The sequence below is a fragment of the Pseudophryne corroboree genome, chromosome 1, assembly GCF_028390025.1.
Source record: "Pseudophryne corroboree isolate aPseCor3 chromosome 1, aPseCor3.hap2, whole genome shotgun sequence".
NCBI lineage: Eukaryota > Metazoa > Chordata > Amphibia > Anura > Myobatrachidae > Pseudophryne > Pseudophryne corroboree.
This window is the reverse complement of record NC_086444.1, coordinates 999,574,306-999,599,826: the sequence shown is the minus strand read 5'-3', so window position 1 is coordinate 999,599,826 and position 25,521 is coordinate 999,574,306. Positions and strand designations below refer to the sequence as shown.

The following is a 25,521-nucleotide window of genomic DNA, read 5'->3' as shown; positions in this document are numbered from 1 at the left end:
CTTACCGATAATTCTATTTCTCGTAGTCCGTAGTGGATGCTGGGCGCCCATCCCAAGTGCGGATTGTCTGCAATACTTGTACATAGTTATTGTTACAAAAATCGGGTTATTATTGTTGTGAGCCATCCTTTCAGAGGCTCCGCTGTTATCATGCTGTTAACTGGGTTCAGATCACAGGTTGTACAGTGTGATTGGTGTGGCTGGTATGAGTCTTACCCGGGATTCAAAATCCTTCCTTATTGTGTACGCTCGTCCGGGCACAGTATCCTAACTGAGGCTTGGAGGGGGGTCATAGGGGGAGGAGCCAGTGCACACCACCTGATCCTAAAGCTTTTACTTTTGTGCCCTGTCTCCTGCGGAGCCGCTAATCCCCATGGTCCTGACGGAGTCCCCAGCATCCACTACGGACTACGAGAAATAGAATTATCGGTAAGTAAATTCTTATTATTATTACCGGGTTGCCTATCGCTGCCTTTGTTTACCCCTTTACTTGAAAATAATAAAGTTTCAGCCACAAAAATAGAGTAGATAATACTGATCCAGAAAAATATCTGTAATTGGTCACAGGTGGGCCAAGGGTAGTGCAGGATGCTGTGTCTAAGTTATTAGCTTGTGATCTCATAATTAACACTAATGTATTATATAATTTATTAACGAGTAATAATGTATACTCTGCATTATGTAATTCAATTTTCATACATACTTAAATGGCTGTAAGCAGTTTATTCTAAATCATTCCCCCCCCCCCCCCCCCCCCCAAAAAAAAAAACCCCCCCAAGAAACAAAAAAAAAAACACCACATATATTTTGGGAAAACATATGTATTTTTGGTGTTTATACCTCATTGTCTGTTCTTCTTCAACAGTCTTTCTGTATCTAGCCAGGGCATATGATAATGTAGTTTACCCTTCACTTTACGCTGTATTATTAGATTTGAGTGCCCTTCTTATTCCTTTATGCACTTTCAATCTGTTTATTACATTACTTGTCAGATGAGTCATATGCTGTTTATATCCATATGTAGCCATCCACCATTGTAACTTCTCCTCGGCTAGATGAAACATGCTTGGGCAGCTTGTGTATTGTTTTGTTAACTTTTTTTTTTATATATCTAATGGTAAAAATGGCTACAATTGTGTATACATGGCCTTTTAATACTGTATAAGGAATTGGAGATGCACTTTGTAGTCCTTTAAAATAGAGCAGCCTGAAACTTTGATAAACCATTTTGTCCTTGCGAACTGTTCTTTCTCTATCGTCCTAGTGGATGCTGGGGTTCCTGAAAGGACCATGGGGAATAGCGGCTCCGCAGGAGACAGGGCACAAAAAGTAAAGCTTTTCCAGGTCAGGTGGTGTGCACTGGCTCCTCCCCCTATGACCCTCCTCCAGACTCCAGTTAGATTTTTGTGCCCGGCCGAGAAGGGTGCAATCTAGGTGGCTCTCCTAAAGAGCTGCTTAGAAAAAGTTTAGCTTAGGTTTTTTATTTTACAGTGAGTCCTGCTGGCAACAGGATCACTGCAACGAGGGACTGAGGGGAGAAGAAGTGAACTCACCTGCGTGCAGGATGGATTGGCTTCTTGGCTACTGGACATCAGCTCCAGAGGGACGATCACAGGTACAGCCTGGATGGTCACCGGAGCCGCGCCGCCGGCCCCCTTGCAGATGCTGAAGTCAGAAGAGGTCCAAAATCGGCGGCTGAAGACTCCTGCAGTCTTCTAAAGGTAGCGCACAGCACTGCAGCTGTGCGCCATTTTCCTCTCGGCACACTTCACACGCAGTCACTGAGGGTGCAGGGCGCTGGGGGGGGGGGCGCCCTGGGAGGCAAATGTAACCTATATAAAGGCTAAAAATACCTCACATATAGCCCCCAGAGGCTATATGGAGATATTTAACCCCTGCCTGGATTCACTAAATAGCGGGAGACGAGCCCGCCGGAAAAGGGGCGGGGCCTATCTCCTCAGCACACGGCGCCATTTCCTCTCACAGCTCCGCTGGTCAGGACGGCTCCCAGGTCTCTCCCCTGCACTGCACTACAGAAACAGGGTAAAACAGAGAGGGGGGGCAAATTTATGGCGATATTTTTATATATATATAAAGCAGCTATAAGGGAGCACTTATTATAAGGCTATCCCTGTTATATATAGCGCTTTTGGTGTGTGCTGGCAAACTCTCCCTCTGTCTCCCCAAAGGGCTAGTGGGTCCTGTCTTCGTTAGGAGCATTCCCTGTGTGTCTGCTGTGTGTCGGTACGTGTGTGTCGACATGTATGAGGACGATATTGGTGTGGAGGCGGAGCAATTGCCAAATATGAGGATGTCACCCCCTAGGGAGTCGACACCAGAATGGATGCCTTTATTTATGGAACTACGGGATAGTGTCAACACGCTAAAGCAGTCGTTTGACGACATGAGACGGCCGGACAATCAATTAGTGCCTGTCCAGGCGACTCAAACACCGTCGGGGGCTGTAAAACGCCCTTTGCCTCAGTCGGTCGACACAGACCCAGACACAGGCACTGACTCCAGTGGTGACGGTGACAAATCAACCGTATTTTCCAGTAGGGCCACACGTTATATGATTTTGGCAATGAAGGAGGCGTTACATTTAGCTGATACTACAGGTACCACTAAACAGGGTATTATGTGGGGTGTGAAAAAACTACCTATAGTTTTTCCTGAATCAGAAGAATTAAATGACGTGTGTAATGAAGCGTGGGTTGCTCCTGATAAAAAGCTGATAATTTCAAAGAAATTATTGGCATTATACCCTTTCCCGCCAGAGGTTAGGGAGCGCTGGGAAACATCTCCTAGGGTGGACAAGGCGCTAACACGCTTATCTAAACAAGTGGCGTTACCCTCTCCTGAGAAGGCCGCACTTAAAGATCCATCAGATAGGAGGATGGAAAATATCCAAAAAAGTATATACACACATGCAGGTGTTATACTACGACCAGCTATAGCGACTGCCTGGATGTGCAGTGCTGGGGTAGTTTGGTCAGAGTCCCTGATTGAAAATATTGATACCCTGGACAGGGACAATATTTTACTGTCGTTAGAACAAATAAAGGATGCATTTCTTTATATGCGTGATGCACAGAGGGATATCTGCACACTGGCATCACGGGTAAGTGCTATGTCCATTTCGGCCAGAAGAGCTTTATGGACGCGACAGTGGACAGGCGATGCGGATTCAAAACGGCATATGGAAGTTTTGCCGTATAAAGGGGAGGAGTTATTTGGAGTCGGTTTATCAGATTTGGTGGCCACGGCTACAGCCGGGAAATCCACCTTTCTACCTCAAGTCACTCCCCAACAGAAAAAGGCACCGACTTTTCAACCGCAGCCCTTTCGTTCCTTTAAAAATAAGAGAGCAAAGGGCTATTCATATCTGCCACGAGGCAGAGGTCGAGGGAAGAGACAGCAACAGGCAGCTCCTTCCCAGGAACAGAAGCCCTCCCCGGCTTCTACAAAAGCCTCAGCATGACGCTGGGGCTTCTCAAGCGGACTAGGGGACGGTGGGCGGTCGTCTCAAAAATTACAGCGCGCAGTGGGCTCACTCGCAAGTAGATCCCTGGATCCTGCAGATAATATCTCAGGGGTACAGGTTGGAATTAGAGACAGATCCACCTCGCCGTTTCCTGAAGTCTGCTTTACCAACGTCCCCCTCCGAAAGGGAGACGGTTTTGGAAGCCATTCACAAGCTGTACTCTCAGCAGGTGATAGTCAAGGTACCTCTTCTACAACAAGGGAAGGGGTATTATTCCACTCTTTTTGTGGTACCAAAGCCGGATGGCTCGGTAAGGCCTATTCTAAATCTGAAGTCCTTGAACCTGTACATAAAGAAGTTCAAGTTCAAAATGGAGTCACTCAGAGCAGTGATAGCGAACCTGGAAGAGGGGGATTTTATGGTATCCTTGGACATCAAGGATGCGTATCTCCACGTTCCAATTTACCCCTCACACCAGGGGTACCTCAGGTTCGTTGTACAAAACTGTCACTATCAGTTTCAGACGCTGCCGTTCGGATTGTCCACGGCACCTCGGGTCTTTACAAAGGTAATGGCCGAGATGATGATTCTTCTTCGAAGAAAAGGCATATTAATTATCCCATACTTGGACGATCTCCTAATAAGAGCAAGGTCCAGAGAACAGCTAGAGATGGGATTAGCACTGTCTCAAGAAGTGCTAAAACAGCACGGGTGGATTCTGAATATTCCAAAATCCCAGTTAATGCCGACAACTCGTCTGCTGTTCCTAGGGATGATTCTGGACACGGTTCAGAAAAAGGTTTTTCTCCCGGAGGAAAAAGCCAAGGAGTTATCCGAGCTTGTCAGGAACCTCCTAAAACCAGGAAAGGTGTCTGTACATCAATGCACAAGAGTCCTGGGAAAAATGGTGGCTTCTTACGAAGCAATTCCATTCGGCAGATTCCACGCAAGAATTTTCCAAAGGGATCTGTTGGACAAATGGTCAGGGTCGCATCTTCAGATGCACCTGCGGATAACCCTGTCTCCAAGGACAAGGGTGTCTCTTCTGTGGTGGTTGCAGAGTGCTCATCTATTGGAGGGCCGCAGATTCGGCATACAGGATTGGATCCTGGTGACCACGGACGCCAGCCTGAGAGGCTGGGGAGCAGTCACACAAGGAAGAAACTTCCAGGGAGTATGGACGAGCCTGGAAACGTCTCTTCACATAAACATTCTGGAACTAAGAGCAATCTACAATGCTCTAAGCCAGGCAGAAAACCGGTGTTGATCCAGTCGGACAACATCACGGCAGTCGCCCATGTGAACAGACAGGGCGGCACAAGAAGCAGGAGTGCAATGGCAGAAGCTGCAAGGATTCTTCGCTGGGCAGAGAATCATGTGATAGCACTGTCAGCAGTGTTCATCCCGGGAGTGGACAACTGGGAAGCAGACTTCCTCAGCAGACACGATCTTCACCCGGGAGAGTGGGGACTTCATCCAGAAGTCTTCCACATGCTGGTAACCCGTTGGGAAAGACCAATGGTGGACATGATGGCGTCTCGCCTCAACAAAAAACTGGACAGGTATTGCGCCAGGTCAGGAGATCCGCAGGCAATAGCTGTGGACGCGCTGGTAACGCCTTGGGTGTACCAGTCGGTGTATGTGTTTCCTCCTCTGCCTCTCATACCAAAAGTATTGAGAATTATACGGCAAAGAGGCGTAAGAACGATACTAGTGGTTCCGGATTGGCCAAGAAGGACTTGGTACCCGGAACTTCAAGAGATGATCACGGAAGATCCGTGGCCTCTACCTCTAAGGAGGGACTTGCTTCAGCAGGGTCCCTGTCTGTTTCAAGACTTACCGCGGCTGCGTTTGACGGCATGGCGGTTGAACGCCGGATCCTAAAGGAAAAAGGCATGCCGGAAGAAGTCATTCCTACTTTGATTAAAGCAAGGAAGGAAGTAACCGTGCAACATTATCACCGAATTTGGCGAAAATATGTTACGTGGTGCGAAGATCGGAGTGCTCCGACGGAGGAATTTCAACTGGGTCGATTCCTACATTTCCTGCAATCAGGATTGTCTATGGGTCTCAAATTGGGATCTATTAAGGTTCAAATTTCGGCCCTGTCGATTTTCTTTCAAAAAGAATTGGCTTCAGTCCCTGAAGTCCAGACCTTTGTTAAGGGAGTGCTGCATATACAGCCTCCTGTGGTGCCTCCAGTGGCACCGTGGGATCTCAATGTGGTTTTGGACTTTCTAAAATCTCATTGGTTTGAACCACTAAAAAAGGTGGATTTGAAATATCTCACATGGAAAGTGACCATGCTTCTAGCCCTGGCTTCGGCCAGGAGAGTGTCAGAACTGGCAGCTTTATCTTACAAAAGCCCATATCTGATTTTCCATTCGGACAGGGCAGAACTGCGGACTCGTCCGCATTTTCTCCCTAAGGTGGTGTCAGCATTTCATCTGAACCAGCCTATTGTAGTGCCTGCGGCTACAAGTGACTTGGAGGACTCCAAGTTACTGGACGTTGTCAGAGCATTAAAAATATATATTGCAAGGACAGCTGGAGTCAGAAAATCTGACTCGTTGTTTATATTGTATGCACCCAACAAGATGGGTGCTCCTGCGTCTAAGCAGACGATTGCTCGTTGGATCTGTAGCACAATCCAACTTGCACATTCTGTGGCAGGCCTGCCACAGCCTAAATCTGTAAAGGCCCACTCCACAAGGAAGGTGGGCTCATCTTGGGCGGCTGCCCGAGGGGTCTCGGCATTACAACTTTGCCGAGCAGCTACGTGGTCAGGGGAGAACACCTTTGTAAAATTTTACAAATTTGATACTCTGGCTATGGAGGACCTGGAGTTCTCTCATTCGGTGCTGCAGAGTCATCCGCACTCTCCCGCCCGTTTGGGAGCTTTGGTATAATCCCCATGGTCCTTTCAGGAACCCCAGCATCCACTAGGACGATAGAGAAAATAAGATTTTACTTACCGATAAATCTATTTCTCGGAGTCCGTAGTGGATGCTGGGCGCCCATCCCAAGTGCGGATTATCTGCAATAATTGTACATAGTTATTGTTAACAAATTCGGGTTATTGTTGAAGGAAGCCATCTTTCAGAGGCTCCGCTGTTATCATACTGTTAACTGGGTTTAGATCACAAGTTGTACGGTGTGATTGGTGTGGCTGGTATGAGTCTTACCCGGGATTCAAAATCCTTCCTTATTGTGTACGCTCGTCCGGGCACAGTACCTAACTGGAGTCTGGAGGAGGGTCATAGGGGGAGGAGCCAGTGCACACCACCTGACCTGGAAAAGCTTTACTTTTTGTGCCCTGTCTCCTGCGGAGCCGCTATTCCCCATGGTCCTTTCAGGAACCCCAGCATCCACTACGGACTCCGAGAAATAGATTTATCGGTAAGTAAAATCTTATTATTTCCCAACTCCACAGTGACCAACAATCGGGCGATCATTGTTCCGGGTTCATCTTCATTTAAAAATAAAAAAATAGTGTCTGTGTCACAAAAATAATGCAATTATGTATTCTTGATATTATTACTGTTTTCCTATTGTTTCTTCTGCTAGATCCTGGACTGGTTTATCCAGCTGTGTTTGGCTCTGAAACATGTTCATGACAGAAAAATTCTTCACAGAGACATAAAGTCCCAGGTAATAAGGAGACCTCGTTCTACTGGTGCTGGGTCTTATAGTACGTGTTGTTTCTGTGACTCATACATGACCTACTTCCATTGTAGAATATCTTCTTGACTAAAAGTGGAACCATCCAGTTGGGTGATTTTGGAATAGCAAGAGTATTAAACAGGTAGGTCCAATACATATTAGGACCCTGCAAGAATTGGGCACTACTGTTTCTTACGGATAGTGTGATCTCTTCTTAAACAGCACAGTAGAGCTGGCCCGAACATGTATAGGAACACCTTACTATCTGTCCCCAGAGATATGTGAGAACCGACCCTACAACAATAAGAGGTGGGTACTGCATGCCAATATCTATCTAACTTAATTTTCCTACATGATTGGCAAAGGCCGCCATTGCTTTACCAGCTCCTGTTACCATTATTGTGATCTGGTATAAAAACTATTAACTTTAGGCAATAAATCTAATCTTTTTTGAAAATAAAAAAAATAAAATACATTTCAAATCGCATATTATTTCATTCAACTCTTATAGATGTATTCAATTATTGTTGGAAACTACCAAGGGGTTCGTACCTATTCAGTGGTGGCAGTTTTTTCCGACAAGTCGTGAGTTCCCAACTTGCCGGAATCCACGTTTGCTGTCAGTGCGCTGCTAAACCTGACCGGTTTTAGCCCAGTTTCCAACAATATCAATCCAACTTTAAGAAATGTCGGATTTTCATTGTCTAGAATGGGCCAAACCTGTCTGGTTGACCTGGCATTGAATACTGACCTGTGGAAAGGATCCGACAGGTATTGAATACACCCCTTAGGGCGGGATTCAGTTAGATGCAAAGGGGGCAAGTCAGCCGTTGGCGCAGCTTTTCAGCGTCTGCAGCGACAGCCAGATTCTGCCCCTTTGCACGGTCAGCTGAATGCCAGATTCGACTAAAAGTGCTTGCTGCCTATGGAGCTGCGAGCACTTTTAAGTGAGATCCCTGCTGCAGCTAAGTGCAAATCTTCCCGGTACCTAAATGAATGCCCCCATAACCAACATTGTGGATTATGGCCACAAAGATGTCTAATATGGATGAGAGAAATAGGGGGCAGTTTCAGAACAGCATATCACAACCAGTTATGTTGCATTGCACCCCTTAGTTGTGCGCAGAGAAAACATGCAATGTTTATCGCACCATAATAGGCAAATGTGTCCCAAATTGGCCACATAATGTTCTTTTAGGAAAACAACAACAGCTGCGCTGTGTGTCAGGAGTTAGATCAAAACGAGAGCCAACGTGTGAATATATAAATATAATATTTAATAACAGTACTTCACAATAAAAAGATATAAAATAATAAAGTAATAAGGATAATATTAAAATAATAGCAGCGCACCTATATCTGTCTCAGATGATTCATAGCTTATTAGCCATGTACTGGGTAATAAATGTAGATTGAAACTGTTCGTGTTCCACAAAATGTTGAAAGGTGGAAAAAGATTCAAATAGTGCAATTCCAAATGGTTATGGCCCAGAGTCACCAGGTAAGTGATGGTTAGCTTTTATACCTCTCAAGGTGGGCTGGTTAATTAGCCGAGCGTCCTCGGCTAACAGTCCTGCGTTGCCCACTGCACTGTGCCGCGGAGAGGAGATGCAGAAGCCGCCCGATGGCTGTCACTGACCACAGCGGTAGACTGGACGGCAGCCGCCTGGAGCGGTGGGATGATCAGTTGAAGTGGTAGCGAGACCAATATGGATTGCACCAAGAATTCACCTGGACCAGGTGTACATAGAGGCGGGATCCTGACGCGTTTCGTCACGTTCACGTGACTTTATCGAAGGTATAATCCTGCCTCCAAACTAGTCAGTATTTAAAGCCAGAACGGCTAGTAACGGACAGATGTCAGAAATAAAAGTTAATTAGACACAGATGTATTTAATGTTTGTTGTGGTTCACATATAGACCCACTGCTAATTGTCCAAACATTTAGAGTGTTTTTTATGTTAATTTTCTAGTTTATTAGTATACTTTATAGATCGTGGGCAAAGAGGCTCCACCTCTATTTTATTAGACTAAGGAGCTTGTATTAGTGATATCATGGTTTACTACATATATGGAACCACGGAGCCATATCTTTTGTTAGATCAAAATTTCGGATCTTTTTCTTACATTCACTGTCTCTTTCTTTAATTTATGGATCAGGTTTTGTGCCACTTTCAATAGTTCTTCTGTCCTTTCTCTTATAATAACAAAATTACATCTAGATAAGGTATACTAAATGTTCTGTGTATAAGATGTAACATATTTTGTAACCCTATACTATAGTTTGTCCGCCTTATACTCAGTGGGACCAGTGGCGCTTTGGGTTAGGGCACTGAGTAGTGACTTCGTATGGATTCAAGTTCGAATCCACGTTAGTCCACATTGGTGATTGTTTGTTATTTCTAGTTTTATTTTAATTTTATTTTTGTTCAGATTAACATCATATATTAAGATTTGCATGGTGTCTGATAAAGATATATTGATTATTTGTCCAACACACTTTTCTCTAACGTCCTAAGTGGATGCTGGGGACTCCGTAAGGACCATGGGGAATAGCGGCTCCGCAGGAGACTGGGCACATCTAAAGAAAGCTTTAGGACTAACTGGTGTGCACTGGCTCCTCCCCCTATGACCCTCCTCCAAGCCTCAGTTAGATCTCTGTGCCCGACGAGAAGGGTGCACACTAGGGGCTCTCCTGAGCTTCTTAGTGAAAGTTTTAGTTTAGGTTTGTTATTTTCAGTGAGACCTGCCGGCAACAGGCTCACTGCATCGAGGGACTAAGGGGAGAAGAAGCGAACTCACCTGAGTGCAGAGTGGATTGGGCTTCTTGGCTACTGGACATTAGCTCCAGAGGGACGATCACAGGCTCAGCTTGGATGGGTCCCAGAGCCGCGCCGCCGGCCCCCTTACAGAGCCAGAAGAGCGAAGAGGTCCGGAAAAATCGGCGGCAGAAGACGTTCCTGTCTTCAATAAGGTAGCGCACAGCACTGCAGCTGTGCGCCATTGCTCTCAGCACACTTCATACTCCGGTCACTGAGGGTGCAGGGCGCTGGGGGGGGCGCCCTGAGACGCAATAAAACATGATAAAAATACCTTACATGGCAAAAAATACATCACATATAGCTCCTGGGCTATATGGATGCATTTAACCCCTGCCAGAATATACAGAAAAACGGGAGATAAGGCCGCCGAAAAGGGGGCGGAGCCTATCTCCTCATCACACTGGCGCCATTTTCCCTCACAGCTCAGTTGGAGGGAAGCTCCCTGGCTCTTCCCTGCAGTCACTACACTACAGAAAGGGTTAAAAAAAGAGAGGGGGACACTAATTAGGCGCAGTATTAAAACATACAGCAGCTATAAGGGGAAAAACACTTATATAAGGTTATCCCTGTATATATATATATATATATATATATATATATATATATATATATAGCGCTCTGGTGTGTGCTGGCATACTCTCCCTCTGTCTCCCCAAAGGGCTAGTGGGGTCCTGTCCTCTATCAGAGCATTCCCTGTGTGTGTGCTGTGTGTCGGTACGTTTGTGTCGACATGTATGAGGAGAAAAATGATGTGGAGACGGAGCAGAGTGATGTCACCACCTAGGGGGTTGACACCTGAGTGGATGTACTGTTGAAAATTACGTGACAGTGTCAGCTCTGTATAAAAAAACAGTGGTTGACATGAGACAGCCGGCTACTCAGCTTGTGCCTGTCCAGACGTCTCATAGGCCGTTAGGGGCTCTAAAGCGCCCGTTACCTCAGATGGCAGATACAGACGCCGACACGGATACTGACTCCTGTGTCGACGGTGAAGAGACAACCGTGATTTCCAGTAGGGCCACACGTTACATGATTGAGACAATGGAAAATGTTTTATACATTTCTGATAATACGAGTACCACCAAAAAGGGGTATTATGTTCGGTGAGGGAAAAACTACCTGTAGTTTTCCTGAATCTGAGAAATAAAATGAGGTGTGTGATGATGCGTGGGTTTCCCCCCGATAACAATTGATAATTTCTTAAAAAGTATTGGCTGTATACCCTTTCCCGCCAGAGGTTAGGGTGCGTTGGGAAACACCCCCTAGGGGGGATAAGGCGCTCACACGCTTGTAAGAACAAGGGCTCTACCCTCTCATGAGATGGCCGCCCTTAAGGATCCTGCTGATAGAAAGCAGGAGGGTATCCAAAAATGTATTCACACACATACTGGTGTTATACTGCGACCAGCAATCGCCTCAGCCTGGAGGTGCAGTGCTGGGTTGGCATGGTCGGATTCCCTGACTGGAAATATTGATATCCTAGATAAGGATAGTATATTATTGCCTATAGAGCATTTAAAAGATGCATTTCTATATATGCATGATGCACAGCGGAATATTTGCCGACTGGCATCAAGTATAAGTGCGTTGTCCAATTCTACCAGTAAAATGGTCAGGTGATGCGGATTCCAATCGGCATTTGGAAGTATTGCCTTTGAAAAGGGGACATTTGGGGTCGGTCTTTTAGACCTGGTGGTCACGGCAACAACTGGGAAATCCACGTTTGTACCCCAGGTCGCCTCTCAAAATAAGACGCCGTATTATCAGGCGCAGTCCTTTGTTGGCAAGCGGACAAAAGGTTCCTCTTTTCTGCTCGTGACAGAGGGAGAGGAAAAAGGCTGAAGAGATTACCCAGTTCCCAGGAACAGAAATCCTTTCCCGCCTCTGCAAAGCCCTCAGTATGACGCTAGGGCCTTACAAGCTCAGGCACGGGGGGAGCCCGTTCTCAATGAATTTCAGTGCGCAGTGGGCTCACTCGCAAGTAGACCCCTGGATCCTTCAGGTAATATCTCAAGGGTACATATTGAAATTCGAGACGTCTCCCCCTCGCCGTTTCCAAAAGTCGGCTTTACCGACGTCTCCCTCTGACGGAGGCAGTTTTGGAAGCCATTCACAAGCTGTATTCCCAGCAGGTGATAATCAAGGTACCCCTTCTGCAACAGGGAACGGGGTATTATTCCACACTATTGTGGTACCGAAGCCAGACGGCTCGGTGAGACCGATTCTAAATCTAAAATCTTTGAACACTTACATACAGAGGTTCAAATTCAAGATTGAGTCACTCAGAGCAGTGATTGCGAACCTGGAAGAAAGGGGACTACATGATGTTTCGGGACATCAAGGATGCTTACCTTCATGTCAAAATTTACCCTTCTCACCAAGGGTACCTCAGGTTATGGTACAGAACTGTCACTATCAGTTCAGACGCTGCCGTAGGGATGGTCCACGGCACCCCGGGTCTTTACCAAGGTAATGGCCGAAATGATATCCCTTCGAAGGAAGGGAATTTTAGTTATCCCTTACTTGGACGATTCCCTGATAAGGGTAAGATCCAGGGAACAGTTGGAAGTCGGTGTAGCACTATCTCAGGTAGTTTTGCGGCAGCACGATTGGATTCTCAATATTCCAAAATCGCAGCTGGCTCCGACGACTTGTCTTCTGTTTCCTAGGGATGTTCCTGGACACAGTCAAAAAAAAAAAAGGTGTTTCTCCCGGAAGAGAAAGCCAGGGAGTTATCCGAGCTAGTCAGGAACCTCCTAAAACCGAACCAAGTCTCAGTGCATCAATGCACAAGGGTTCTGGGTAAAAATGGTGGCTTCCTACGAAGCAATCCCATTCGTTAGATTCCACGCAAGAACTTTCCAGTGGAACCTACTGGACAAATGGTCCGGGTCGCATTTTCAGATGCATCAGCGGTTAACCCTGTCACCAAGGACAAGGGTATCCATCATGTGGTGGTTGCAGAGTGCTCATCTTCTAGAGGGCCGCAGATTCGGCATTCAGGACTGGGGCCTGGTGACCACGGATGCCAGCCTGCGAGGCTGGGGAGCAGTCACACAGGGAAGGAATATCCAGGGCTTAGGGTCAAGCCTGGATACATCACTTCACATAAATATCCTGAAGCTAAGGGCCATTTACAATGCTCTAAGCTTAGCAAGACCTCTGCTTCAAGGTCAGCCGGTGTTGATCCAGTCGGACAACATCATGGCAGTCACCCACGTAAACAGACAGGGTGGCACAAGAAGCAGGAGGGCAATGGCAGAAGCTGCAGGGATTCTTCGCTGGGCGGAAAATCATGTGATAGCACTGTCAACAGTATTCATTCCGGGAGTGGACAACTGGGAAGCAGACTTCCTCAGCACGACCTCCACCCATGAGAGTGGGGACTTCACCCAGAAGTCGTCCACATGATTAAAAAACTCGACAGGTATTGCGCCAGGTCAAGAGACCCTCAGGCAATAGTTGTAGACGCTCTGGTAACACCGTGGGTGTACCAGTCAGTGTATGTGTTCCCTCCTCTGCCTCTCATACCCAAGGTACTGAGATTGATAAGATGGAGAGGAGTAAGCACTATATTCGTGGCTCCGGATTGGCCAAGAAGGACTTGGTAACCGGAACTTCAAGAGATGCTCACGGAGGATCCGTGGCCTCTACCTCTAAGAAGGGACCTGCTCCAGCAAGGACCCTGTCTGTTCCAAGACTTACCGCGGCTGCGTTTGACGGCATGGCGGTTGAACGCCGGATCCTGAAGGAAAAAAGGCATTCCGGATGAAGTCATCCCTATCCTGATCAAAGCCAGGAAGGATGTAACCGCAAAAACATTATCACCGCAATTGGCGAAAATATGTTGCGTGGTGCGAGGCCAGTAAGGCCCGACGGAGGAAATTCAACTGGGTCGATTCCTACATTTCCTGCAAACAGGAGTGTCTATGGGCCTGAAATTGGGGTCCATTAAGGTTCAAATTTCGGCCCTGTCAATTTTCTTCCAAAAAGAACTAGCTTCAGTCCCTGAAGTTCAGACGTTTGTAAAAGGGGTACTGCATATACAGCCTCCTTTTGTGCCTCCAGTGGCACTTTGGGATCTCAATGTAGTTTTGGGTTCCAAAAGTCACATTGGTTTGAACCACTTAAATCTGTGGAGTTAAAATATCTCACATGGAAAGTGGTCATGCTGTTGGCCCTGGCCTGGGCCAGGCGCGAGTCAGAATTGGCGGCTTTATCCTAAAAAAGCCCTTATCTGATGTTCCATTCGGACAGGGCGTAATTGAGGACTCGTCCTCAGTTTCTCCCCAAGGTGGTTTCAGCGTCTCACCTGAACCAACCTATTGGTGGTGCCTGCGGCTACTAGGGACTTGGAGGCCTCCAAGTTGCTAGACGTTGTCAGTGCCCTGAAAATATGTTTCCAGGACGGCTGGAGTCAGAAAATCTGACTCGCTGTTTATACTGTATGCACCCAACAAGCTGGGTGCTCCTGCTTCTAAGCAGACGATTGCTCGTTGGATTTGTAGCACAATTCAACTTGCACATTCTGTGGCAGGCCTGCCACAGCCAAAAATCTGTAAATGCCCACTCCACAAGGAAGGTGGGCTCATCTTGGGCGGCTGCCCGAGGGGTCTCGGCTTTACAACTTTGCCGAGCAGCTACTTGGTCAGGAGCAAATACGTTTGTAAAATTCTACAAAATTGATATCCTGGCTGAGGAGGACCTGGAGTTCTCTCATTTGGTGCTGCAGAGTCATCCGCACTCTCCCGCCCGTTTTGGGAGCTTTGGTATAATCCCCATGGTCCTTACGGAGTCCCCAGCATCCACTTAGGACGTTAGAGAAAATAAGAATTTACTTACCGATAATTCTATTTCTCATAGTCCGTAGTGGATGCTGGGCGCCCATCCCAAGTGCGGATTGTCTGCAATACTTGTACATAGTTATTGTTACAAAAATCGGGTTATTATTGTTGTGAGCCATCTTTCAGAGGCTCCTCTGTTATCATGCTGTTAACTGGGTTCAGATCACAGGTTATACGGTGTGATTGGTGTGGCTGGTATGAGTCTTACCCGGGATTCAAAATCCTTCCTTATTGTGTACGCTCGTCCGGGCACAGTATCCTAACTGAGGCTTGGAGGAGGGTCATAGGGGGAGGAGCCAGTGCACACCAGTTAGTCCTAAAGCTTTCTTTAGATGTGCCCAGTCTCCTGCGGAGCCGCTATTCCCCATGGTCCTTACGGAGTCCCCAGCATCCACTACGGACTATGAGAAATAGAATTATCGGTAAGTAAATTCTTTTCTCTAACGTCCTAGTGGATGCTGGGGACTCCGTCAGGACCATGGGGATTAGCGGCTCCGCAGGAGACAGGGCACAAAAATAAAGCTTTAGGATCAGGTGGTGTGCACTGGCTCCTCCCCCTATGACCCTCCTCCAAGCCTCAGTTAGGTTTTTGTGCCCGTCCGAGCAGGGTGCAATCTAGGTGGCTCTCCTAAAGAGTTGCTTAGAAAAAGTTTTTAGGTTATTTATTTTCAGTGAGTCCTGCTGGCAACAGGCTCACTGCATCGAGGGACTTAGGGGAGAGAAGTGAACTCACCTGCGTGCAGGATGGATTGGCTTCTTAGGCTACTGGACACCATTAGCTCCAGAGGGATCGAACACAGGCCCAGCCATGGAGTACGGTCCCGGAGCCGCGCCGCCGACCCCCCTTGCAGATGCCGAAGATTGAAGAGGTCCAGAAACAGGCGGCAGAAGACTTTTCAGTCTTCATGAGGTAGCGCACAGCACTGCAGCTGTGCGCCATTGTTGTCAGCACACTTCACACAGCGGTCACTGAGGGTGCAGGGCGCTGGGGGGGGGGCGCCCTGGGCAGCAATGTATAATACCTTTTTTATGGCTAAAAATACATCACATATAGCCCTTGAGGCTATATGGATGTATTTAACCCCTGCCAGATCTCACAAACTCCGGGAGAAGAGCCCGCCGAAATAGGGGGCGGGGCTTATTCTCCTCAGCACACAGCGCCATTTTCCTGCTCAGCTCCGCTGTGAGGAAGGCTCCCAGGACTCTCCCCTGCACTGCACTACAGAAACAGGGTAAAACAGAGAGGGGGGGCACTTTTTTGGCGATATTACTATATTTAAGCTGCTATAAGGATACAACACTTATATAGGGTTGTTCCCATATATATTATAGCGCTTGGGTGTGTGCTGGCAAACTCTCCCTCTGTCTCCCCAAAGGGCTAGTGGGGTCCTGTCTTCAATAGAGCATTCCCTGTGTGTCTGCTGTGTGTCGGTACGCGTGTGTCGACATGTATGAGGACGATGTTGGTGTGGAGGCAGAGCAATTGCCGGTAATGGTGATGTCACCCCCCAGGGAGTCGACACCGGAATGGATGGCTTTGTTTATGGAATTACGTGATAATGTCAGCACATTACAAAAATCAGTTGACGACATGAGACGGCCGGCAAACCAGTTAGTACCTGCCCAGGCGTCTCAGACACCGTCAGGGGCTGTAAAACGCCCTTTACCTCAGTCGGTCGACACAAGTAGTGCTGCAACAACACGGGTGGATTCTGAATTTTCCAAAATCTCAGTTGACCCCGACAACACGTCTGCTGTTCCTGGGAATGATTCTGGACACGGTTCAGAAAAAGGTGTTTCTTCCGGAGGAGAAAGCCAAGGAGTTATCCGAACTTGTCAGGAACCTCCTAAAACCAGGAAAAGTGTCTGTGCATCAATGCACAAGAGTCCTGGGAAAGATGGTGGCTTCTTACGAAGCGATTCCATTCGGCAGATTCCACGCACGAACTTTTCAGTGGGATCTGCTGGACAAATGGTCCGGATCGCATCTGCAGATGCATCAGCGGATAACCTTATCGCCACGGACAAGGGTGTCTCTTCTGTGGTGGTTGCAGAGTGCTCATCTGTTAGAGGGCCGCAGATTCGGCATACAGGACTGGGTCCTGGTGACCACGGATGCCAGTCTGAGAGGCTGGGGAGCGGTCACACAGGGAAGAAACTTCCAGGGAGTATGGTCAAACCTGGAGATATCTCTTCACATAAATATACTGGAGCTAAGAGCGATTTACAATGCTCTAAGCCTGGCAAAACCCCTGCTTCAGGGTCAGCCGGTGTTGATCCAGTCGGACAACATCACGGCAGTCGCCCACGTAAACAGACAGGGCGGCACAAGAAGCAGGAGAGCAATGGCAGAAGCTGCAAGGATTCTTCGCTGGGCGGAAGATCATGTGATAGCACTGTCAGCAGTGTTCATTCCGGGAGTGGACAACTGGGAAGCAGACTTCCTCAGCAGACACGATCTACACCCGGGAGAGTGGGGACTTCATCCAGAAGTCTTCCACATGATTGTGAACCGTTGGGAAAAACCAAAGGTGGACATGATGGCGTCTCGCCTCAACAAAAAACTGGACAGGTATTGCGCCAGGTCAAGAGACCCTCAGGCAATAGCTGTGGACGCTCTGGTAACGCCGTGGGTGTTCCAGTCAGTGTATGTGTTTCCTCCTCTGCCTCTCATACCAAAAGTACTGAGAATCATACGGCAAAGGGGAGTAAGAACGATACTCGTGGCTCCGGATTGACCAAGAAGAACTTGGTACCCGGAACTTCAGGAGATGCTCACGGAAGATCCGTGGCCTCTACCTCTAAGACGGGACCTGCTTCAGCAGGGACCGTGTCTATTCCAAGACTTACCGCGGCTGCGTTTGACGGCATGGCGGTTGAACGCCAAATTCTAAGGGAAAAAGGCATTCCGGAAGAGGTCATTCCTACACTGGTAAAAGCCAGGAAGGAGGTGACTGCACAACATTATCACCGCATTTGGAGAAAATATGTTGCGTGGTGTGAGGCCAGGAAGGCCCCCACGGAGGAATTTCAATTGGGTCGATTCCTACATTTCCTGCAAACAGGATTGTCTATGGGCCTCAAGTTGGGGTCCATTAAGGTTCAAATTTCGGCCCTGTCGATTTTCTTCCAAAAAGAATTGGCTTCAGTTCCTGAAGTCCAGACTTTTGTAAAAGGAGTACTACATATACAGCCCCCGGTTGTGCCCCCAGTGGCTCCGTGGGACCTTAATGTAGTTTTGGAATTTCTCAAATCCCATTGGTTTGAGCCACTCAAATCGGCGGATTTGAAATATCTTACATGGAAGGTAACCATGCTACTGGCCCTGGCTTCAGCCAGGAGAGTGTCAGAATTGGCGGCTTTATCGTATAAAAGCCCATATCTGATTTTCCATTCAGACAGGGCAGAACTGCGGACGCGTCCTCATTTTCTGCCTAAGGTGGTGTCAGCGTTTCACCTGAACCAGCCTATTGTAGTGCCTGCGGCTACTAGCGATTTGGAGGATTCCAAGTTGCTGGACGTTGTCAGGGCATTGAAAATATATATTTCAAGGACGGCTGGAGTCAGAAAATCTGACTCGCTGTTTATACTGTATGCACCCAACAAGCTGGGTGCTCCTGCTTCTAAGCAGACGATTGCTCGTTGGATTTGTAGCACAATTCAACTTGCACATTCTGTGGCAGGCCTGCCACAGCCTAAATCTGTCAAGGCCCATTCCACAAGGAAGGTGGGCTCATCCTGGGCGGCTGCCCGAGGGGTCTCGGCATTACAACTCTGCCGAGCAGCTACGTGGTCGGGGGAGAACACGTTTGTAAAATTCTACAAATTTGATACCCTGGCTAAAGAGGACCTGGAGTTCTCTCATTCGGTGCTGCAGAGTCATCCGCACTCTCCCGCCCGTTTGGGAGCTTTGGTATAATTCCCATGGTCCTGACGGAGTCCCCAGCATCCACTAGGACGTTAGAGAAAATAAGATTTTACTTACCGATAAATCTATTTCTCGTAGTCCGTAGTGGATGCTGGGCGCCCATCCCAAGTGCGGATTGTCTGCAATACTTGTACATAGTTATTGTTACAAAAAAATCGGGTTCTTGTTGTGAGCCGTCTGTTCAGAGGCTCCTACGTTGTCATACTGTTAACTGGGTTCAGATCACAAATTGTATGGTGTGATTGGTGTGGCTGGTATGAGTCTTACCCGGGATTCAATATCCTTCCTTATTGTGTACGCTCGTCCGGGCACAGTATCCTAACTGAGGCTTGGAGGAGGGTCATAGGGGGAGGAGCCAGTGCACACCACCTGATCCTAAAGCTTTATTTTTGTGCCCTGTCTCCTGCGGAGCCGCTATTCCCCATGGTCCTGACGGAGTCCCCAGCATCCACTACGGACTACGAGAAATAGAATTATCGGTAAGTAAAATCTTATTATTATTTGTATTTAAAAGACAGTTATCTCTCCTTCTCTGGCATTACTCCGAGCTCATATAATGGCCACATCGGAAGTTTCTAATACAGGTTGAGTATCCCTTATCCAAAATGCTTGGGACCAGAGGAATTTTGGATATCGGATTTTTCTGTATTTTGGAATAATTGCATACCATAACGAGATATTATGGTGATGGGACCTAAATCTAAGCACAGAATGCATTTATGTTTCATATACACCTTATACACACAGCCTGAAGGTCATTTTAGCCAATATTTTTTCTAACTTTGTGCATTAAACAAAGTGTGTGTACATTCACAGAATTCATTTATGTTTTATACACCTTATACACACAGTCTGAAGTTCATTTAATACAATATTTTTTATAACTGAGTATTAAACAAAGTTTGTGTACACTGAGCCATCAAAAAACAAAGGTTTCACTATCTCAGTCTCACTCAAAAAAGTCCGTATTTCGGAATATTCCGTATTTCGGAATATTTGGATATGGGATACTCAACCTGTACCGGCTTTGTGATGAGAATGTAGGTCACTCGGAGCTTTATATCTGATTAAATACAAGTGTATCATTATAGCATTCTATGAATACTGATATACATTATTTGACTGTCTATACTCACGTGTATATTGTCTTTTAGATATAGGTTGTTTTTGTTATAAATGATTTCTGCCATACATATACATTGTTTTACTGTGTAAATGTCTTGTCATGAGAGCCGACGTGTGTTTAATACATCTGTGTCTAATTAACTTTTATTTCTGACATCTGTCCGTTACTAGCCGTTCTGGCTTTAAATACTGACTAGTTTGGAGGCAGGATTATACCTTCGATAAAGTCACGTGAACGTGATGAAACGCGTCAGGATCCCGCCTCTATGCACACCTGGTCCAGGTGAATTCTTGGTGCAATCCATATTGGTCTCGCTACCACTTCAATTGATCATCCCACCGCTCCAGGTGGCTGCCGTCCAGTCTACCGCTGTGGTCAGTGACAGCCATTGGGCGGCTTCTGCATCTCCTCTCCGCGGCAGAGTGCAGTGGGCAATGCAGGACTGTTAGCCGAGGACGCTCGGCTAATTAACCAGCCCACCTTGAGAGGTATAAAAGCTAATCATCACTTACCTGGTGACTCTGGGCCATAACCATTTGGAATTGCACTATTTGAATCTTTTTCCACCTTTCAACATTTTGTGCAACACGAACAGTTTCAATCTACATTTATTACCCAGTACATGGCTAATAAGCTATGAATAATCTGAGACGAATATAGGTGTGCTGCTATTATTTTAATATTATCCTTATTACTTTATTATTTTATATCTTTTTATTGTGAAGTATTAAATATTATATTTATATATTCACACGTTGGCTCTCGTTTTGATATAACTCCTGACACACAGCGCAGCCGTTGTTGTTGTTGTTTTCTTATATTGTTTGTTTTACCACTCCACATAGTGTTATCGACAAGCGCAGTTTCTCAGGAATTTTGTATTTTTATTTGTATTCATTTAATTGAACTCATATTATTGTTATTGAGGCCGCTGCAATAGTAGTCTTTTTTGGTTTGTTTAATGTTCTTTTAGCTCTCATTCATTGCTAAGCGTTTGCTGAGGTGTTTCCTTTTCCAGTACTGTTTAAATGTTCCCATTTTTGGCACCTTTCATTACATGTATGGCTTGAATATGGAGCAAAGTATAAACTACCAGTGAGCATGGTACTGAGTAACTTTTTGTGCTTCTTTTACAGTGACATTTGGGCACTGGGTTGTGTCCTGTATGAAATGTGTACTCTCAAACATGCGGTAAGTGACGGCAAAGAGCCTTTTAGGGTAGTATGATGTTAACGAAACTCGGCAATCTCTCTACTTTGATTTCTGTAGAGATTTTCTGTATGCTGGTTCATGTTGGCAAGGTTCTTTGTATATTCTGTTAAGTTTATTGGTAAATTGTCATTAGGTGTCCTCCTCTTTCTGTATCCCCATCCCCATTATTTTCTGGTTGTCTTACCATAAAACATAAAAAAAAATGTAATGATGTTAAAAATCTAAATATATAATATAAAGCAGGATATGCTGTTAATGTACATTATCAAAATGAGTGGTTCCATTATGTATCTACTCGATGAAACTTAAAATTCTAGGGGGGTGTATTTAGTTGTGCCATGATTGGCGTCTCTCTGAGCTCGTCTGTTGTTGCTTCGATCCGATGCCAATTAGCCACAACAGACACATTATTTCTTGCAGCCTCCAGAGGTGCGAGAAAAATATGTATGAAAGATCGTAACTTGAGCGGCCAAACCTGGACTTTAGAAGCCAAAATGAGAATATTAGACAGGTTTACCCGTTTAGCGTGGCTACACCCAGAGCTGTCAGGCGTGTTAAATGCTAATGGAAGTCTGATCAGACAATTGAATCACCCCCTCTGTGCTCTTTCATATTGATATGCATCTATATGTGCTGGCTGAGCTTACCGTGATGTATTCCTGAATCTTCAGTTGGGAGTTGTAGATAGTAACTGGAAATAAAATAATTCAGTTGCTGGTAACAAAGTCTCTGTTGTACCATGTTGTCGTAGCTGCATGGCGAACCTGCCATACAATTTCAGTTTGGTTTTATATTGTCAATGTAATATTGCTGAACCAAAGGTGTACTTTAAGAATGTGAACATGTTGACAGTGATAGAATGTCGACATTATCATAGTGAATGTCAGCAGCTGATTATAGATCTAGGCTGCGGTTAAGGTTGGTCTATACAAACCCCCATTGTCAACAGGCTGACTGTCAACATTCAGGCAATGTTGACATGTCAGTGTCAACATTCGGACCATACTGGCATTCTGATTGTCGACTTTCCGTACCTAACCTGAACCACTTGTAGAGTGCATTTAAATCTCGTGTGAATGAGCCCTAAGCGTCAGTATTGTGATCCGCTCCCTCTGAGTAACTTTTGTAGTTTAAACATGTCATTCAATAGAGGTACTGTAGCTTTAATTTCCAGTCCTGATTACACTTTAGTGAGAGGTAAAAAGCATACTGTAGAACTGTATGCCGACTGGTGGCATTAAGCCATAATGATTTAAATGGGAGCCTTTTACTTAATATTCAGTGGTCACGGCAAAATCCATAAATATACAAAATAATTATTTTACCAACATGTTTATTAAGACGGCAATGTTCATTTGTGTCCAACAGGGTACTAAACTCTCATCTCTTATTTTGCTGTCATGACAACCAGCATTAACAGACAGTAGGCCTGATTCAGAGTTGTATGATATTCCTGTTGCATCTGCCTATTTGTACGAAGATGCTGTACAAAAATATGAAAATGTTGCAGCTGCAAGGATTTGTATTAAGATGCCAGGCACCAGTTAAAAAGCACACAAAGCGTCGTAATGGGGTCTGGCATGCCAATAAAGTGGTTGTGACATGGCCGGATTTTTCTAACCATCCCCTGTTACCATCCACAAGTGGCCCCCCACACTTTCATTCATTCTGCATCTTAGGCATCCAGACACATGTGCCGTGAGATGCAAAGCGTGCTCAGCAATAAAAACCAACCAGCTGCGTAAGAATTGGAATAGGTACAACTCTTAATCGGGCCCATTGACATTGGCTACAGACAAAACTAGGTCCAAGCCGTATAAGTAATTGTGGAGTATTTTAATGAAGTATACTTATAGGGCTAAAAGTCCTCGCTAATTATTTGTTAAATGTTCTTCCAGTAACAAGTGCCTTTTAGGATTCATTATTTCTCCAAAGTATATCGTTTGGGACACATTACAATTTTTCTGCACTTGAAGAAGAAATTAGATGTAAATGTAATACGTGAAAGGTATAATAGGATCGTGCTTGGTTTATGATGCAATGCTGATTCTTTTTCAGTTTGAAGCTGGTAACATGAAAAACCTGGTTTTAAAGATCATTCGTGGCTCGTATCCTCCGGTGTCTCTGCATTACTCCTATGACCTCCGCAACCTGCTTTCTATGCTTTTTAAGAGGAATCCCAGGGATCGTCCATCCGTCAACTCCATATTGGAGAAGCCTTTTATATTTAAACGCATTGAAAAGTTTTTTCCTCCCCAGGTAAATATGAGATGTTGTGCAGAAATGCACCACTACTAACTTCAGATATTTAGTCTTAATGTCAAAATATCATATTTCTGTATTTGAACAAATTGACTAGAAAATTACAGAGATGCATTCCTTCATTTTATGTGAAGCTCCGTTGCCTTATGTATTTCTTCTTCGTCCAGTAGATTAAGAAAAATATCCAAAAAATAGTAAGTGTAAAATGAATTTGCATACACAATTAGTTAATGGGACAAAAGTGTGGCGACCTTAGTAAACAAATAGTTGTTGTTTTAAACCAGTGTGAGTGAAAAGCAGTGAACTAGTGAAAAGTGTCAAAGCTACCACTGTTTGCCTTAGTTACTACTGTAACTACAGTATTTTTTTATCAGGCTTGCAGTATACTTTGCAGTCTGTTTTATATGGGTACGTAGCAACTGCTGATTTTGTGGATTGTTTAACCGCAGTATTTAGGTACAATTTCACAGCTTTTATATACCTACATATAACTACGTATACATATTTTATGCTGCATTCTGCATGCTATAGAACCTCAGTCCTGTTTAAAGGGGGTATCAAATTAGCCACGGTTATTTACAACGGGTGGTCTTCAGTATGCCGACTGACGGGATCCCGGCGCACAGTATACCAGCGCCGGAATCCCGATAGCCGGCATACCGACACTTATTCTCCCTCGTGGGGGTCCACGACCCCCCTAAAGGGAGAATAAAATAGCGTGGCGCGCCACCGTTGCCCGTAGCGTGGCGAGCGCAGCGAGCCTGCAAGGGGCTAATTTGCGCTCGCCACACTGTCTGTATGCTGGAGGTCGGGCTCCCGGCGCCGGTATGCTGGTCGCCGGGAGCCCGACTGCCGGCATACCATACTGATCCCATTTACAACAGCTAATTGTCCCACCGGGGGCTATCCAGTTAGCCCCGTAAAGTTGCTGCTTGCGCCAGTTTATCTGGGATTTTGTTTTATCTGCCTCAGGCAGGCAAAACCAAATCCCCGTAAATAGCCCCGTTTTCAACCTGTGTGTTTCCGGAGATAATGTATTTATTGCTATTTTTTTATTATTATTATTATTATTATTATTATTATTATTATTTTTTTTACATGCGACCAAATTAAAATATGGATGAAACATCAGGAAAAAAGCATTTTTTTGCGCACAATGTATTTTCACCTGTAGTTGGATTTCCCCCCAAGCCTGTAAATGTTATAGAGTACTGTACTAAAACTAACCCTTGCATAAAACACACATGTCCAGTGCTTGACTTGGGATGAAAATGTGCTTCTGAATTATTTTAGATAGATACTTAAATCTTTTTTGTTTTTTGGGTTAATCCTTTTCTGCTTAACGTTTTTGTTCCTTGCACTGGTCAAGTGTCTTATTTTCTTCCCTTTTTAATTAGGTTATTGCTGAAGAATTTGGTATCAGGGGAATTTTGAATCAGCCTAAACCTGCAGTCCATGCCGTAGCTGGTAAGTATAGATCATGGAGTCTCCCTAGAAATTCCACTCGCTAGTAGTGCCTTCGCCCACCATAGTACCTACCAGTACACAGCACTAGAATCACTAGGTAACTGGGGCCCATAAAAGAAATAAATACTAACTTTCCACCCTTAGGAAGAGCCACCCCTGGTGCAGTGGTTGTGTGGTTAATAAATATTATTTAAAGAAAATAAATTATATTGTTAATTACTAGTGTTCTACAGGTCCCAGCTAGCCATGTCATGCATGGTTAAAATGGCTGACAGGTGTTGCTGACCATTGGAGAATCACAAGTGCTAACATGTCCTGGCAAATTGGAGTCCGCTGGCATCTGCAGTGTACCTGTAAAAAAAAAAAATGTTTTTCTTAAATTAACATACAAGACCTTTACAAGGGGCCTAATTCAGACCGGATAGCTAGCAAGCGATTTTTGCAGCGCTGCGATCAGATAGTCGCCACCTACAGGGGAGTGTATTTTAGCTGTGCAAGTGTGCAAACGCATGTGTAGCAGAGCTGCAGAAACAAATTTTGTGCAGTTTCTGTGCAGCCCAGGACTTACTCAGCCGCTGCGATAACATCAGCATGTCCGGGACCGGAATTGACGTCGGGAACCCTCCCTGCAAACGCAAGGACATGCCTGCATTTTTCCAGACACTTCCTAAAAACGGTCACTTGACACCCACAAACGCCTTCTTCCTGTCAAT

General features: G+C 45.6%; 1 protein-coding gene across 3 annotated transcripts in view; it reads left to right on the top strand.

Moving 5' to 3' along the window:
• NEK1 (NIMA related kinase 1) overlaps nucleotides 1–25,521 on the top strand; it is a 344,019-nt gene that overhangs the window by 34,064 nt on the left and 284,434 nt on the right. For all 3 annotated transcript variants that reach the window (XM_063920623.1, XM_063920622.1, XM_063920624.1), the window contains exons 4-9: nucleotides 7,052–7,135; nucleotides 7,222–7,289; nucleotides 7,370–7,456; nucleotides 21,004–21,058; nucleotides 23,138–23,338; nucleotides 24,739–24,808. In XM_063920623.1, the coding sequence (XP_063776693.1) occupies nucleotides 7,052–7,135; nucleotides 7,222–7,289; nucleotides 7,370–7,456; nucleotides 21,004–21,058; nucleotides 23,138–23,338; nucleotides 24,739–24,808 (565 nt within the window). The remainder of the gene's footprint in view (nucleotides 1–7,051; nucleotides 7,136–7,221; nucleotides 7,290–7,369; nucleotides 7,457–21,003; nucleotides 21,059–23,137; nucleotides 23,339–24,738; nucleotides 24,809–25,521) is intronic.